General features: G+C 39.4%; 1 protein-coding gene across 1 annotated transcript in view; it reads left to right on the top strand.

Moving 5' to 3' along the window:
• Positions 1-15,896, top strand: part of RNASEH2B (ribonuclease H2 subunit B) — a 101,064-nt gene extending 85,168 nt beyond the window's left edge. The window contains exon 10 of the mRNA XM_059684563.1: positions 15,281-15,896. Coding sequence (XP_059540546.1) covers positions 15,281-15,313 — 33 coding nt within the window. The 3' untranslated portion in view covers positions 15,314-15,896. The remainder of the gene's footprint in view (positions 1-15,280) is intronic.
• The last annotated feature ends 248 nt before the right edge of the window (positions 15,897-16,144 follow it).

Below are 16,144 nucleotides of genomic sequence, written 5' to 3'. Positions count from 1 at the left end.
AGTATCTGCCCCCTGGAAGTCAGTGCACATCATAGCAACTGGTAGACTGGTCGACCGTCTGCTCCCTGGTGGTCAGTGCACGTCATAGCAAGTGGCTGAGCTCCCTCAGCATATCATTAGCATATTACACTTTGATTGGCTATATAGGAGGGTATTTTGTTAAGGATTTTTGTATCTCTGCATGAGGGATATTGGCCTGTAGTTTTCATTACTTTTAATGATTTTGTCTAGCTTTGGCATCAGAGTAAAGTGACCTTATAAAATGACTTGAGAAATATTCCCTCATCACCTATATTCTGGAAGAGTTTGTGTGAGATCAGTATTGTTTCTTCCTTTTATGTTGGACAGAATTCACCAGTGAAGCCATTTGACCCTGTAATTTTCTTTCTGGGAAAGTTTTTAATTAGTCTATTTTTAAATAGATACAGAGCTATTCTAATTTTCTTCTTTTCCTTGTGTCAGTTTTAGTAATATACATCTTTCAAGAAATGTGTCTTTTTCATCTCGATTGTCAAATTTATTGACATAAGTTGTTCCTCATATTTTTATTATCCTTTTAATATCTGTGGCTTTGTAGTGATGTTCCTTCTTTTATATCTGATATTGGTCATTGGTGTCTTCTTTTTTTTTTTTCTTGATTAATCCAGCTAGAGATTTATTAATTTCTTTTACTCTTAAATAGTCATTTTCTTCTGGCTTGTATAATATTTATTGAGACATCTGTCATAATTCTTGTATTTCTTCTACTTTATATAATGTGTCTCCTTCCTCCCTGAATTCTTTCGAGTTTTTCTTTCTTTATTATTAATTCCCAGCAAGTTGATTATGATTTGTTGATGTGCTTTTGTGTTTATCTAGTTTGTGGGTTCATTGAGCTTCTTGAATCTTGAATTTATTATTTTAATAAAAATTTGAAATTTCTGTCCAATATTTCTTCAAGTGGTTTCCTGTTCTTTCTCCCCTGCCTTTTTCCCTCACCCCCTCAGCTTCTGGGAATTTTACCCTGGACCACAGGTCTTTTCACTAACTTTGTTTTTTTTATTAGTATTCCATTTTAGACAGTTTCTCTTGCTTATATTTTCAAGTTTATCGTTTTTATCAATGTCTTATTTCTTTTTGCTTTGCTTTTGTATTAAATTTATTGAGGTTACAGTAGTTAATAACATTGTAAATTTCAGGTGTACATTATATTTCAATATTTTTATAGTCTATTGAATGCTTACCACCAAAAGTCTAGTCCCCCATCATCATATATTTGATTCCCTTTGCCCAATTATTATTCCTCCCCAGGCTTGTTTCCCTCTGGGAATCACCATTCTGTTGTTAGTTTTTATGAGTTTGTTTTTGTTTATTTTGTTAGTATGTTTGGTCCTTTTTTGTTTGATATTCCACGTTTAAGTGAAATCCTACTTTATTTTTGTCCTTTTCCATCTGACTTACTTCACTTAGCATAATATTCTCCAGATCCATCCATGTTGTCGCAAATGACAATATTTAATTATTTTTTGTGGCTGAGTAGTATTCCATTGTATATTTATTTCTTTATCTTTTTCTTTATTGATTAAGGTATTACATATGTGTCCTTATCCCCCTGACTGCCTCCCCCACGTCCCCACTCATGCCCTCACCCCCCTGGTGTGTGTCCATTGGTTAGGCTTATATGCATGCATACAAGTCCTTTGGTTGATCTCTCCCCCTTACCCCTCCCCTCAACTACCTTCCCTCTGAGGTTTGACAGTCTGATCAATGCTTCTCTGTCTTTGGATCTGTTTTTGTTCATCAGTTTATGTTGTTCATTATATTCCATAAATGAATGAGATCATGGGATATTTATCTTTCTCTGACTGGCTTATTTCACTTAGCATAATGCTCTCCAGTTCCATCCATGCTGTTGCAAATCATAAGAATTCCTTCTTTTTTACCTCAGTGTAGTGTTCCATTGTGTATTTGTACCACAGTTTTTTTCTATTTTTTTTAAATATATTTTATTGATTTTTTACAGAGAGGAAGGGAGAGAGATAGAGAGTTAGAAACATCGATGAGAGAGAAACATCGATCAGCTGCCTCCTGCACATCTCCTACTGGGGATATGCCCGCAACCCAGGTACATGCCCTTGACCGGAATCGAACCTGGGACCTTTCAGTCCGCAGGCTGACGCTCTATCCACTGAGCCAAACCGGCTTTGGCTTGTACCACAGTTTTTTAATCCACTCATCTGTGGATGGGCACTTAGGCTGTTTCCAAATCCCATTGTATATTTATAATACCACATCTTATTCATTCATCTGTCGATGAACACTTAGGTTATTCTCTTTTGTAGTGTTTCATTTTCTGTTAACCTCAGTGAATTTTATTTCAGAAATTGTAATTTTTAGTTCTAAATGTTTCATTGGTTCTTTTTTTTTTTTTATTGTCTATAGTTTTACCGCCCCTCCAGCCATTTCCACCCCGGGCAAGCCCCCCAACCCCAGTGTCTGTGTCCATTGGTTATGCTAATATGCATGCATACAAGTCTTTTGGTTGCTCTCTAAAGCCCCCCACCACCTCCCCTGCCATATGTCTCTGGATCTATTTGTGCTCATCAGTTTATGTTGATCATTATATCCCATATATGAATGAGATCATGTGATATTTATATTTTTGTAACTGGCTTATTTTGCTTAGCATAATGCTCTCTAGTTCCATCCATGATGTTTGCAAATGGAAAAAGTTTCTTCTTTTTTATAGCAGCCTAGTATTCCATTGTGTATATGTACCACAGTTTCTTAACTCATTCATCTGCTGATGGGCACTTAGGCTGTTTCCAAATCTTAGCTATTATAAATTGTGCTGCTATGAACATAGGGGTGCATATATCCTTTCTCATTGGTGTTTCTGGTTTCTTGGGATATAGTCCTAGAAGTGGGATTACTGGGTCAAAGGGGAGTTACATTTTCAACTTTTTGAGGAAGCTCCGTACTGTCTTCCACAGTGGCTGCAGCAGTCTGCATTCCCATCAGCAATGCATGAGGGTTCCTTTTCCTCCACATCCTCGCCAGCACTTGTCATTTGTTGATTTGTTGATGATAGCCATTCTGACAGGTACGAGATGGTACCTCATTGTTGTTTTGATGTGGATCTCTTGGATGATTAGTGACTTTGAGCATGTTTTCATATGTCTCATAGCCTTCTTGTATGTCCACTTTCTAAAAGTGTCTATTTAGGCCCTTTGCCCATTTTTTGATTGGATCGTTTATCTTACTTTTGTTAAGTTGTGTGAGTTCTCTGTAAATTTTGGAGATTAAAACCTTATGTGAAATAGCATTGGCAAATATGTTCTCCCATGCAGTGGCTTTCTTGTTGTTTTGTTGATGGTTTCTTTTACTGTGTAGAAGCTTTATATTTTGATATAGTGCCATTTGTTTATTTTCTCCTTGGTCTCCATTGCCCTAGGAGCTGTGTCGGTAAAGATATTGCTATGACATATGTCTGCTATTTTGCTGCCTATGGAATCTTGTAGGATTTTTATGGTTTCCTGTCTTACATTTAAGTCCTTTAGCCATTTTAAATTTGTTTTTGTATATGGTGTAAGTTGGTGATCTAGTTTCATTTTTTTGCATCTGACCAAATTTCCCAGCAAAATTTATTGAAGAGACTGTCTTGACTCTATTGTATGCTCTTGCCTCCTTTGTCAAACAGTAACTGAGCATAATAGCATGGGTCAATTTCTGGGTTCTCTGTTCTCTTCCATTGGTCTATATGTCTGTTCTTGTGCCAGTACCAGGCAGTTTTGAGAACCGTAGCTTGGTAATACAGCTTGATATCTACTATTATAATCCATCCAACTTTGTTCTTCATCCTCAGGATTGCTGTGGCTATTCGGGGTCTTTTTTTATTCCAGATGAATTTCTAGAGAATTTGTTCTAGATCTTTGAAATATGCCCTTGATATTTTAATGGGGATTGCATTGAATCTGGGTAGTATGGACATTATAATGATGTTGATTCTACCAATCCATGAACATGGTATGTTCTTCCATTTGTTTATGTCTTCCTCTATTTCTTTTTTCAATGCCCTGTAGTTTTCTGAGTACAGGTCTTTTACCTTCTTAGTTAAGTTTACTCCTAGGTATCTTAATTTTTTGGGTGCAATGGTAAATGGGATTGTTTTCATAGTTTCTCTTTTGTGAGTTCATTATTGGTGTATAAAAAGGCAATAGATTTCTGGATGTTGCTTTTGTATCATGCTACATTGCCAAATTCACTTATTAAGTCTAGTAGTTTTTTTATGGAGTCTTTGGGTTTTCTCTGTATAGTATCATGTTATCTGTGAATAAGGACAGTTTTACTTCTTCTTCTCCAATTTGGATGCCTTTTATATTCTTTTTGACTGATTGCTATGGCTAGCACTTCCAGTACTATATCAAACAGGAGTGGTGAAAGTTGGCATCCCTATCTTGTTCCCGTTCTTAGGGGAAATGAGTTTAGTTTTTGCTCATTGAGTATGATGTTGGCTGTAGGTTTGTCATATAAGGCTTTTATTATGTTGAGGTATGATCCCTCTACTCCCGCTTTGCTGAGAGTTTTTATCAAGAAAGGGTGTTGGATTTTGTCAAATGCTTTTTCTGCACCAATTGATATGATTATGTGATTTTTTTCTCTCAATTTGTTTATGTGATAAATCACATTTATTGATTTGTGGATATTGTACCATCCTTGCATCCCTGGAATAAATCCCACTTGGTCATGGTGTATGATCTTTCTAATGTAATGCTGAATCCAATTTGCTAGGATTTTGTTGAAGATTTTAGCATCTGTGTTCATTAAGGATATTGGCCTATAGTTCTCTTTCTTTGTGGCGTCTTTATCTGGTTTTGGAATTAGGGAAATGCTGGCTTCATAGAAAGAGCTTGGAAGTGTTCCTTCCTCTTCAATTTTTTGGAATAATCTGAGGAGGATAGGTTTTAGTTCTTCTTTGAATGCTTGGTAGAACTCCCCTTTAAAGCCATTCAGACCAGGGCTTTTGTTTGCTGGAAGATTTTTGATCATTGCTTCAATTTCTTAGGTAGTTATTGGACTATTCAGGTTTTTTGATTCTTCCTGATTGAGTTTTGGGAGCTTGAATTTATCTAAGACTATGTCCATTTTGTCTAGGTTGTTCATTTTGTTGGAATAGTTGTTCATAGTACTTTTTCATAATCCTTTGTATTTCTATTGGATCAGTTGTTACTTCACCTCTTTCATTTCTGATTTTGTTTATTTGGGTCCTCTCTCTTTGCTTCTTGGTGAGCCTGGCTAGAGGTTCATCAATCTTGTTTATCCTTTCAAAGAACCAGCTCTTGGTTTTGTTGATCTTTTGTATTGTTTGTTTTGGTCACTATGTTGTTTATTTCTGCTCTGATCTTTATTATTTCCTTCCTTCTGCTTACTCTGGGATTTTCTTGTTGCTCTCTTTCTAACTCTTTGAGATGTAGGGTTAGATCATTTATTACCATTTTTTTCTCGTTTTTTTGAGGTAGGCCTGTAGAGCTATGAACTTCCCTCTCAAGACTGCTTTCACTGTTTCCCATAGATTTTGGATTGTTGTGTTTTCATTGTCATTTGTTGCCATGATGCTTTTTATGTCTTCTTTGATCTCTTTAGTAACCCAATCATTGTTTAATAGCATGCTATTTAGCCTCCAAGTATTTGATTTTTTTTACATCGTTTTTATTGTAGTTGATTTCTGATTTTATGTCATTGTGATCTCAGAAGATGTTTGATATCATTTCTATCTTCTTGAATTTGAAGAAACTTTGTCTGTGTACCAATATGTGGTCTATCTTTAAAAATGACCCATGTGCACTTGAGAAGAATGTATATTCTGTGGCTTTGGGATGTAATGTTCTGAAGATGTCAATTAATTCCATCTGATCTAGTGAGTCATTTAGGATTGTTGTTTCTTTGCTGATTTTTTGTTTAGAGGATTTGTTCAATGGTGATAGTGGGGTATTAAAGTCCCCTACTATGACTGTATTGCTGTCAAATCTCTCCCTTGATATCCTCCAGTTTTTTTTATGTATTTGGGTGCTCCTGTATAGGGTGCATATATGTTTAACAGAGTTATTTCTTCTTGTTGGATTGCTCCCTTTAGTATTATGAAATGGCCTTCCTTATCTCTTTTTATGTCCTTCACTTTGAGATCTAATTTGTCAGATATAAGTATTGCTACCCCAGCTTTTTTTTTCATTTCCATTTGCCTGAAAAACCTTTTTCCATCCCTTCACCATCAGTCTGTGTGAGTCCTTTTTTTCTGAGGCGGGTTTCCTGTAGACAGCAGATATATGGGTCATGTTTTCTTATCCAATCAGCTACCCTATGTCTTTTGATTGGGGCATTTAAAACATTTACATTTAAAGTTATTGATAAGTACTTGTTTGTTTCCATTTTTATTCTTTATGCCTGTGTTCCTTCTTCCTTTTCTATTTCTTCTTTTTACAGCAGTCCCTTTAGCACTTCTTGCATTGCTGGTTTGGTGGTAATAAACTCCGCTAGTCCTTTTTTGTCTGTGAAGCTCCTGATTTCACCCTCAACTTTGATCGATAGCCTTGCTGGGTACAGTATTCTTGGATTCAGACCCTTGCTTTACATGACTTTGTATATTTCATTCCATTCCCTTCTGGCCTGATGTGTTTATGTTGAGAAATCAGTTGATAGTCTTATAGGAGACCTTCCCTTGAAGGTAACTTCCTGTCCCTCTCTGGCAGCTTTTAAGATTCTTGCTTTGTCATTGGTGTTTGCCAGTTTAATTATGATTTGTCTTGGTGTCAACTTTTTTTGGGTTCATCTTCTTTGGAAATCTTTGAGCTTCTTGGACTTGTGTGAGTTTTTTCTTCTCAATATCAGGGAAGTTTTCTGTCATTATTTCTTCAAACAGGCTTTCTAATCCTTGCTCAGTCTCCTCTCCTTCTGGCATCCCTATTATGCGGATGTTATTTCATTTCGTGTTGTCCCAAAGTTCCCTTAGGCATTCCTTCTTTTTTTAAATTTTTCCAGTTGCTGCTCTGCTTGGGTATTTCTTCCTACCTCGTCTTCTAGCTCACTGATGAAGTCCTTCGCTTCTTGTAGTCTACTGTTGATGCTTTTTATTGTGTTCTTTATTGCAGCAATGTCATTCTTCATTTCTTCTTGTTTTTTCTTCATTTCCTCTTGGTTCTTATCCATATTTTTGAATTTGTCTTGCATTTTTTTTTCAGCGTCCTTATGACCATTGCTCTGAATTCTTTCTCTGGCATACTGCTTGCTTCCGTTTTGTTTACTTCCTTTTCCAGTGATTCCTCCATATGGGGGCTGTTTATTTGTCTCCTTATGTTCTCTCTCCTCAGGGTGTCTGGTTATGTAGCTCTCTCTCCCCTACGTTGACTTAAAGGTCTCTCATTTCTGGGCCTATTTCTCTCTTTACAACACGACAAAACACAATACACAGGGCACCAAACACAAATGTATTCACGATACCAATAACCCCAAATAAAGGTGACCACCGGAGAAAAGAGAATTAGGGGAGAGAAAGGAGTGCAAAAACGATATTGAGAAATGGAAAAAAATGTAAGAGAGAAAAGAAAGAAGAAAAAAGAAGGGGGGAAATATATGTATATGTGGATAAAATTCCAAAATACCAACAACTAATCCAAAAATTGCAAACAACAAACACCCAGAGAAGAAAATCTAAACAACAAACAATTAATCCAAAAAATGCAAACAACAAACACCCAGATGAATCTGAAGAGGCAGAGTTTATTTCCAGAAGGTAAGGTCAAGAAATTGAATGAATGGGTAAATGGCCACAATTGAGTATAGAGGAGGTAGAATGAGAATGAGTGTATAAGAAGAAAATTAAAAAAATAAAAAGAAAGATTATATATATATATGAAAATTTATAAAGAGTAGATAGGCCTGAGTTGGTAATTGAAACTAATTAAGCTGTTAGTAGAAGAAAACAAGTGAGGAGAGGAAAAACAGAAGCAAAAAAAGAGAAAATCAAAATAAAAGACTAACGAACAGTCAAATAAACAACAACAAGAAGACAAAGGAAGAAAAAGGGGAAGTAAAAGGAAAAGAAAAAGAAAAAAATTTTTGGCTAGTGAAGAAAGAGAATAAAGAAGTGTGTATGGACTTGGAGTGAGGGAGAGGAAATTAGATATATGAGTAAGATCAGTGTTTAATAGGGAGTAAAAAGAAAGGATAGGGAAAAACTAAAGCAGGAACTGGGTAAGAGAAACAGGACAGAAAAGGGGAAAAGTGAGGAAGAAAGTGTTGGCATAAAGGAAAAATTGAGATATAGTAAAATAATGCTAAAAGAAAAGTAAAAATAAAAATAATATGTAGAACACTAATCCAAAAATAAAGAAAAAATCAAATAAAACTTTAAAAAGTAAAATAATAGTAATCCTATCTAATAAAGAGAGAATATGCTAATTGACCCTCATGGTGTCGCAAAGATGGTGGTCCCCACAGCCAAGGAGGGAATATGCTAATTGGCTTCCATGCCCTCAATGATGGCGGCGCCCACAGCCAATAAGGAGGGAATATGCTAATTGCCACACCCTCAAAGATGGCGGTGCCCACAGCCACAAGATGGTGGCACCCAGTCCCCTCAGCCCCGCCAGGGCAGCAGACACGTGGCCGCGCCTCCGGAGTCCCCCAGTCCCCTCAGCCCCCCAGCCACCCAGGGCCGACCCGAGGCACAGGTAAGCCTTGGATAGTGGCTGCCCAGCCACCCAGGGCCACCTGAGGCTCAGGTAACCAAGGCCAGCAGAGGCTTGCACTGTTGGCTGTGGCAGCAGCAGAGATGTGACAGGGGTGTCACCTTCCCCTGATCGCCGGGTTGCCTCCCACCCATAAGGGCTCCTGAACTGTGAGAGGGGGCAGGCCAAGCAGAGGGACCCTGCCTCCAGTGCATGAATTTCCATGCACCAGGCCTCTAATAATAATAATAATTAAAAATAACAATATAATAAGACATAAAATCAACTGAGAAAAAAATTTAGTTTCTTAAGTAAAAAAATAATAAAAATGAAGTAGTGAAGGTTGCTCACTTCAGTGGAGCTTCAGTGACGTATGGGGGTTGTTTTAAGACCCCTCTCTCTGTTCTTCTTGGCACATCTGTTTCCTGTCAGGTAGTCGGCACAGTGTTGAAGTTCCCTGCGATCCACCACTCCTCTGTGTCATAAGCCACAACCTTGTTTTCAAGCAGGAGTGATCTCTCTGCTCACTTTGTTTCTCTGCTTGCCTTCAGTTGTATTTACACAAGCATCAATTTCTGACACAACCCCTGGGTGGTGGTGTTTTTGTATTAGTTTTCGGGATTAAATGGACCCTCAACCCAGTGTTTAGATTCTTCTTTCCTTGCCGCACTTAATACTGGGTTGGAGGGACGAACTAACCCAGAGCTGGTTTCCTGCTTGTCTCTCCTTATTCTGATCCCCAGTTTCCACAAAAACAACTTTCTCCTGAAGTCTCAGTGAGTGTTTTTAATTGAAAGATCCTATGCACTGGGTTTTGCAAATAAAAGCAAGGAAGTTATAAAGACAAAACAACTGCACTTCCTCATGTCTTTCTCCACTAGGCACTGCGTGGCCAGTATAGAACTTCAGGCTGCCTTTCTTGGCACAGTCTCCTATAGCTGTGGGCTTAGATTTAGAGTCCCCCTCTGCCAGCGGCCCTATGGACCTCCTTCCACATTCAAGGGCTACAGTGACCCGAAGGGCCATGGATTTGGTGGGGCACAGTCTCCCTCTGAGACTCTAGTCCCTGCTGTGCGTGTTTCTCCCTCCTGCCTGGATCCAGATCTCACCTCTTTCTGGGCCAGTGGTTTTCAACCTTGGCTGCATATTAGAATCACCTGGGAATTTTTTTAAAATCCTGATTTCTGGGCCTCATCCTCCAGAAATTGTTTCTTTGTTATGGGGTGAGGCCACAACATTAGTAACAAAGAAACAGAATTTCCAGAGGATGAGGCCCAGAAATCAGAATTTTAAAAAGATTCCCAGGTGATTCTAATGTGCAGCCAAGGTTGAGAACCACTGCTCTAGGTGATCTCTGACCTTTCCGTCCACAGATTGCCTCACCAGCTGTGTTTAATTAGACAATTCCAGGTGGATGATATTTGATTCAGCTGTTCCTTCTATCTGCTCTGTGAGAAGGCGCAGGACCCGTCCACGTATTCAGCTGCCACCTTGTCTCCCCCTGGACATTCTTTTTAGACACCCACAGCTATGGAGGCTGGATTCTCTGTGTTTGTGGGTTCGCAGCTGAGGCAGCTGGTCCCTGGGCAATGTGGTTGTAGGGTCCTGGGAGGTACCCGAGGTCTCCCCGGTTGAAGGTAAGGCTGGGCTTCCAATCAGCCGCTCTCCCCTTTAAGATGGCGAGGTCTCTGTGGCAGAGCCTGCTGTTCTGGGAGAGATTTCAGCAGTAGTAGAGGCTGCCCGTCCAGGGGAGCCTGTCCACCAGTCCCCAACAGTCCTGTGGAATATAACTGTCCCTCTCAAATACAGACACTCCCCGCACGTCCACACACTCTCCTTTAGCTCTTTCACTCACACACTATCTTGCAGCCCGCTGTCCTGTCGGCCACCATCTTGGGTCTCCCCCATTGGTTATTTTTTATGTCTTCTGATTTCTTTCCTCATTATACTCGCTTTCTTTTAAATACTTCATTATAACTATAATAGCTGCTTAAATGTCCTTGCTTGGTAGTTTCATCATCTCTCTCATTTCTGGGCCTATTTCTCTCTTTACTTTTTTATTTTGAAATATTTTTAGAATTATAGAAAAATTGCAAGAACATAGAGTTTACATATACCCTTCATCTAGCTTCCTCTAACATTAACACCTTACATAAGCATAGTACAACTATCAAAACCAGGAAATTTACAATAATACAATACTATTAATTAATTTACCACCTTATTTGATTTTTGCTTGTTTTTATACTAATGTTTTTCTGTTGCATAATCTAATCTATTACCCTATATTGCATTTATTTGTCATAGCTCCTCTTTTTTCTAATGTGTCAGTCTCTTAATCTTCCTTTGTCATTCAATGACCTTGACATTTTGAGAATACAGGTCAATTATTTTGTAAAATGCCCCTCAGTTTTTTGAGATACTTTGAAACTATGCTAACTTCCCATTTTTCATGTGCTGATTTCATAATATCAATAACTAATAATACTAACACTATATAGCATTTATGTGTTTGGCACTATTATGAGCACTTTACATGTAATAACTTATTTAATTCCCAAAACAGCTATAGTTGTAGGGAAGTGTGCCATAAAGCCAGGATAGTGACACCCAACATTTATATGCACAAACATATACATATAAATGCACATATACCAAGGCACATATATATCCATGTTTTCAAACTCTAAGGAATTTCAAACTAGCGCCTTTTTAGACTTTATCATACCAAACATAAGGACTCTTGAGCTTATTCAAATCCTTCGGCCCTTTGCTTCTCTTACATCATTTTTTTTATTATTAACTAGAGGCCCGGTGCACAAGATTTGTGCATGGGGGGAGGTGTCCCTCAGCCTAGCCTGCACCCTCTCCAATCTGGGATATCCCTCTCACAATCCGGGACTGCTGGCTCCCAACCGCTCACCTGCCTGCTTGCCTGATTGCCCCCTAACCACTCCCCTGCCAGCCTGATTGACGTCTAACTGCTCCCCTGCTGGCCCGATTGCCCCCAACTGCCCTCCTCTGCCAGCCTGGTCCTCCCACCTGGCCACCCCTGCAGACCTGGTTCCCCCCAACTGCCCTCCCCTGCTGGCCTGATTGCCCACAACTGCCCTCCCCTGCTGGCCATCTTGTGTCCACATGGGGGCGGCCATCTTGTGTGTTGGAATGATGGTCAATTTGCATATTACTCTTTATTAGATAGGATTGTGCTGAGTTTGGGGAAAGCTTCAAAAACTATCTGCAAAGTATAAAACTACTGTACATATAAAAGAGCCCCCATCTTTTTCATCAAACAGTATATATTTCTGAAATTAATCTCAGATTACCAATATTCTTTCCTTTTTCAGTCTGGATTATTTTCAATTTAAATTTTCCTTGTACTTTGGCTCAGGCTCTTTAATCTTCAAAGATTTATACTTCTGCACTCCCAAGGACATGCTCCTCCATCAGGTTTAATGTGAATGTTAAGTGGAATTATGTTTTGTTGATCGGGGTCTATTTTTAGTGTGCTGCAGAGCATTCCCAGGATCATATTTCTCTTACTTGGGGCCTTAGCAATGCACAAAGGCAATTTGGAATGAGAAACTAAAATGTACCTGTTTGCATACTAAATGCACAATGTTGTCTATATTGTATACCCCATACATCAAAAGGTTTTGGGTTCAATTTCCGGCCAGGGCACATACCTGTATTGCGGGTTCAATTCCCAATCAGGGTATGTGTGCAAGGCAGCCAATCCATGTTTCTCACATCAAGTTTCTCTCCCTCTCTCTCTAAAATTAAAAGAGAGGGAGGAAGGGAGGGAGGGAAGAAGTAACTGGTCTAAAAAGGCCAATTTAAATTAGCTGGATTATACCTGGCAGTAGTCCCAGGCCCACCTTAATTCCCTGATCCTTGAACAAGTCACCAGCATTGCTGGCCAGCAGTCATCTGTGTGAGATGAGACCTGACCATTGAGTTGTTTATGTCCTTCCCTGAGTCGCTACTTGGGGGAGCATCATCTCCTTTGTACCTGTGAGGAAAATGCTTTTAGAGTTAACATCCACCAGGGTTTACTGTGTACCAGGTCAGTTATCTCATATGTTTCTCCTGAAGGAAATACATCAACATGCCCATACTGGCTCTTGTGTTTTTCAGGGCATATATTTCTTTTCTTTATTTTCCATAGATTATATTACTTTGCAGTGGAAAGAAATGCAAAGAGCACAATTATTGGAAAGTAATAAAGACTGACAAAATGCTTTGCAATTTTTAAGCGTTTTCCACATGACCTTATGTGTTTAATACTTCCAGAAACCATATGACACTTATGTTATTATTGAATTATTTCAGTTGAAAATGTAAAGTCAGTTTATTTGCCTGAGGTCACACAGCTACTAAAGAACTGAGCCAGAACTTAAACTCAGGACCTCAGGCTCCCAGACTCTCTGCACCAAATTCCCCTTCTCAGAGGCTCTAACTTTGGCTACATCCTGGAAAGCCACCCCTCACCAGATTTGAAAGATAGCCTCTTCCCATAGGTGAGGGTTGACTTTCTCTGTTCTTAAAGTTAATCTTGCTTGACTAGCAGCCACGTATCACATATTTTCTCCCAAACAGCTCTTTCTCCAGGATTAATAAAAAATGTGGCGATTTCCGGAGTGAGCTGCATCAAACCTCTCCATGGAAGACAGAGAGCTCCCTGTGTAGGAAGGCCGAGTGCAGGGTTATTTCCTTGGTGTCCTTGGAAGATGTCTACAGGCTTTGACCTTGTCTGAATAATGGGAAGACATTTTCAGATCTATACACTTTTTATACAGAGATTTATACAGTCCTCAGAGCCCTTAGGCTTACAACAAGGTTTCCTACCCTGTGTTTAATAGTACTTTACAGTGTTTGCCGCTGTCCCACATCAGCAGCTAGATTAATCTTCACAACAAGCCTCTAAGGCAGACCACAAAGGGGTTTTCTGTTTCAGAGATGGTCACAGTGAGGTCGCACACACTGGCGGTGGCAGTGCTGTGCTGCCCATCCCCCTCAGGCCCAGACCTCTTTCCTTTTTGCCTCCTCAGGATTCTTATCCATGCCATTGATTATGTGGCTCCATGGCCTTTTACTGTTCAGTAGTCTGATTTAATTGTGAATTTTATTTTAAGAAAGAAAACTCAGATTTCTTCTGCTTCATCTTCTTGCTCTATTCACAATGAATTCTGCAGGTCAGTTTATCCTCAGCAGTGGTGAGCAGAATTTCAGTAAAGCTTCTACTTAGCTGGTGCATTCGCATGTCAAATATTTAATTCATCTGTCAGCTTCTTTGCATTTCCTGTGCTTTCGTTAATACATGTATTTTGATGGCCTCACATTAATCCAGCCTGTTTGAGAAGGGAAAAACACCAAATGTGATTTACAGAGGAGTCAGCTTCTTCACAGACAATAAAAGAATTGTTATCTTACACTTGTTTTAATCAGAATATGTGAAAATTAGTCATGTTATTAGTTCTTTCAAAAGAAAACAAAGAATAAGCTTAGATCAGCGGTTCTCAACCTGTGGGTCGCGACCCCTTTGGCAGTTGAACGACCCTTTCACAGGGGTCGCCTAAGACCATCCTGCATATCAGATATTTACATTACGATTCATAACAGTAGCAACATTACAGTTATGAAGTAGCAACGAAAATAATTTTATGGTTGGGTCACAACATGAGGAACTGTATTTAAAGGGCCAGAAGGTTGAGAACCACTGGCTTAAATCCATTAGTTGCTTTAAGAACACCTGCTATGTGCCAAATTTTAGGCACTAGGAATGCAGCTGTCAACATGGCAGACAATCTACTTGCCTTCAGGAAGTTTCTGTTCTAGAGAGCAGGTAGATGGACATGTTGGGTAGTGCTGGGGCTGTGGGGAAAGGCTGGGCCAGGAAGTGGACAGAGCCCTGGGGATGTGGGTGGTCAGAAAGGTCTAACCTCTGTCACATCTTATCTACACTATGGCATAGGAATCTGATTTCCATCCATTTTTTTCCTGGTAACTTTTAGCTTCAGAATAAAGTATGCTTGACTTTGTACTTAGTGAGAAGTCAGCTTATAGTGATTATCCTTGTTCGGTGGCATTCTTCAGAGGATATTAGGGACTACTACTTCAGCAAGTCTATATTTATACTTTTTATACATTGGAAGTCCTACTGTTTAAAAAAAGGATCCACTTTTTAAAAAGAAAACAAAAGGAAAAGAGAAAAATGGTTTAAGAATTATTTGTTAGAATCTCGTTTTTGTGTGTTTCATGTATTTTCTTTATTTTTTTCTAAAATGATGGTATTTGCTCCATAACTTTGGGGCAACCTTAACATTATTTTGTATTTCACTCCTTTAAACACTGGGGGGAAAAATATGTTTCTTACCAATCCACTCTATAGGAGCCCTAGAAAATCGCCAAGGCTGGCCACCACCAAAACCCCTCCCTCACCTGAGGTCTTCAGGTCTGAGGTTCTCAGAGGACTAAACCAGCCAGCATTGCTTTTCTGTTCTAGGAGGTGCAGATGGTGCTTGGGACTTCAGGGGACTCCTTCTGCGGGATACAACATGTTTTCCTTTTCTCTATAGGTGGCAGCACAAAGACAGAAAAGGAACAAGTGACAGCAAGTTCACTCAAGGCTCGGCTGCTGCGCGTGTAATTTAAGACTCTCCCAAAGGGCTACAGCTTTTACTTCTGCACTTTCTAGAAAATCACCAGATGCCAAACATGTACATTAAAGACCTAACCACAAATGCTCTATTTCTTTGATCAACTGCATGGTTAGGTAGGCAGTGGTACTCCCAGAGTGTGAGCCTGTCTGTAATCTTAGAAATTTAAGCCACATCACCCCTCTGCCCCAGACCTGTCCCATAAAGGTGTGGATTTTTACAGTATAGTACTTCAGACTTCAAAATACTGGGAGAAGAAAGCTCATTGTGAAATTCAGGTCATTTCTTAAGCCTGACCACCTTGGCCTGTTCTGCTTTCTTGGGCTTAGGTGAGCATGTGGTGGATGTGTGGTGACCATGTGTGACCATGCATACCTGGTGATTGTAAGTGCTAGATTCTATACTAAAAGCTTTGATGAACTGATTTTCTACCCTTATTTTTTTAAATGGCTGCTTGTAATTCATAACAATACCGAACATGTGCATTTTATTACCTGCTGGAGTTATAAACATTGCTTCATTTTTAAAAGCTTTATCCAGTATGTGTAGTATTACTTTTTAGAGTGAGGGCATAAGATATGGGGGGAAAGTTGGAAGTAGATACCAAAAAGTAATTTAGTGTGGGGAGTTCTGACACATAGTGAACATGTATTAGGGGGTAGTGGGGGGTGGGGGTTGTGCAAACATCTCCAGGGGTTTGAGCTGGCTCATCCACTTGACATGCAAGAGGAATGGAGTAGAAGCCGTGCCGTGATTGTCCTGCATTCAAACGGGATCCCAAAC

This window comes from Myotis daubentonii, chromosome 2 (assembly GCF_963259705.1).
Source record: "Myotis daubentonii chromosome 2, mMyoDau2.1, whole genome shotgun sequence".
NCBI classification, from domain to species: Eukaryota; Metazoa; Chordata; class Mammalia; order Chiroptera; family Vespertilionidae; genus Myotis; species Myotis daubentonii.
The sequence above is the reverse complement of the archived record's forward strand: the minus strand, read 5'-3'. Positions and strand labels throughout refer to the sequence as shown.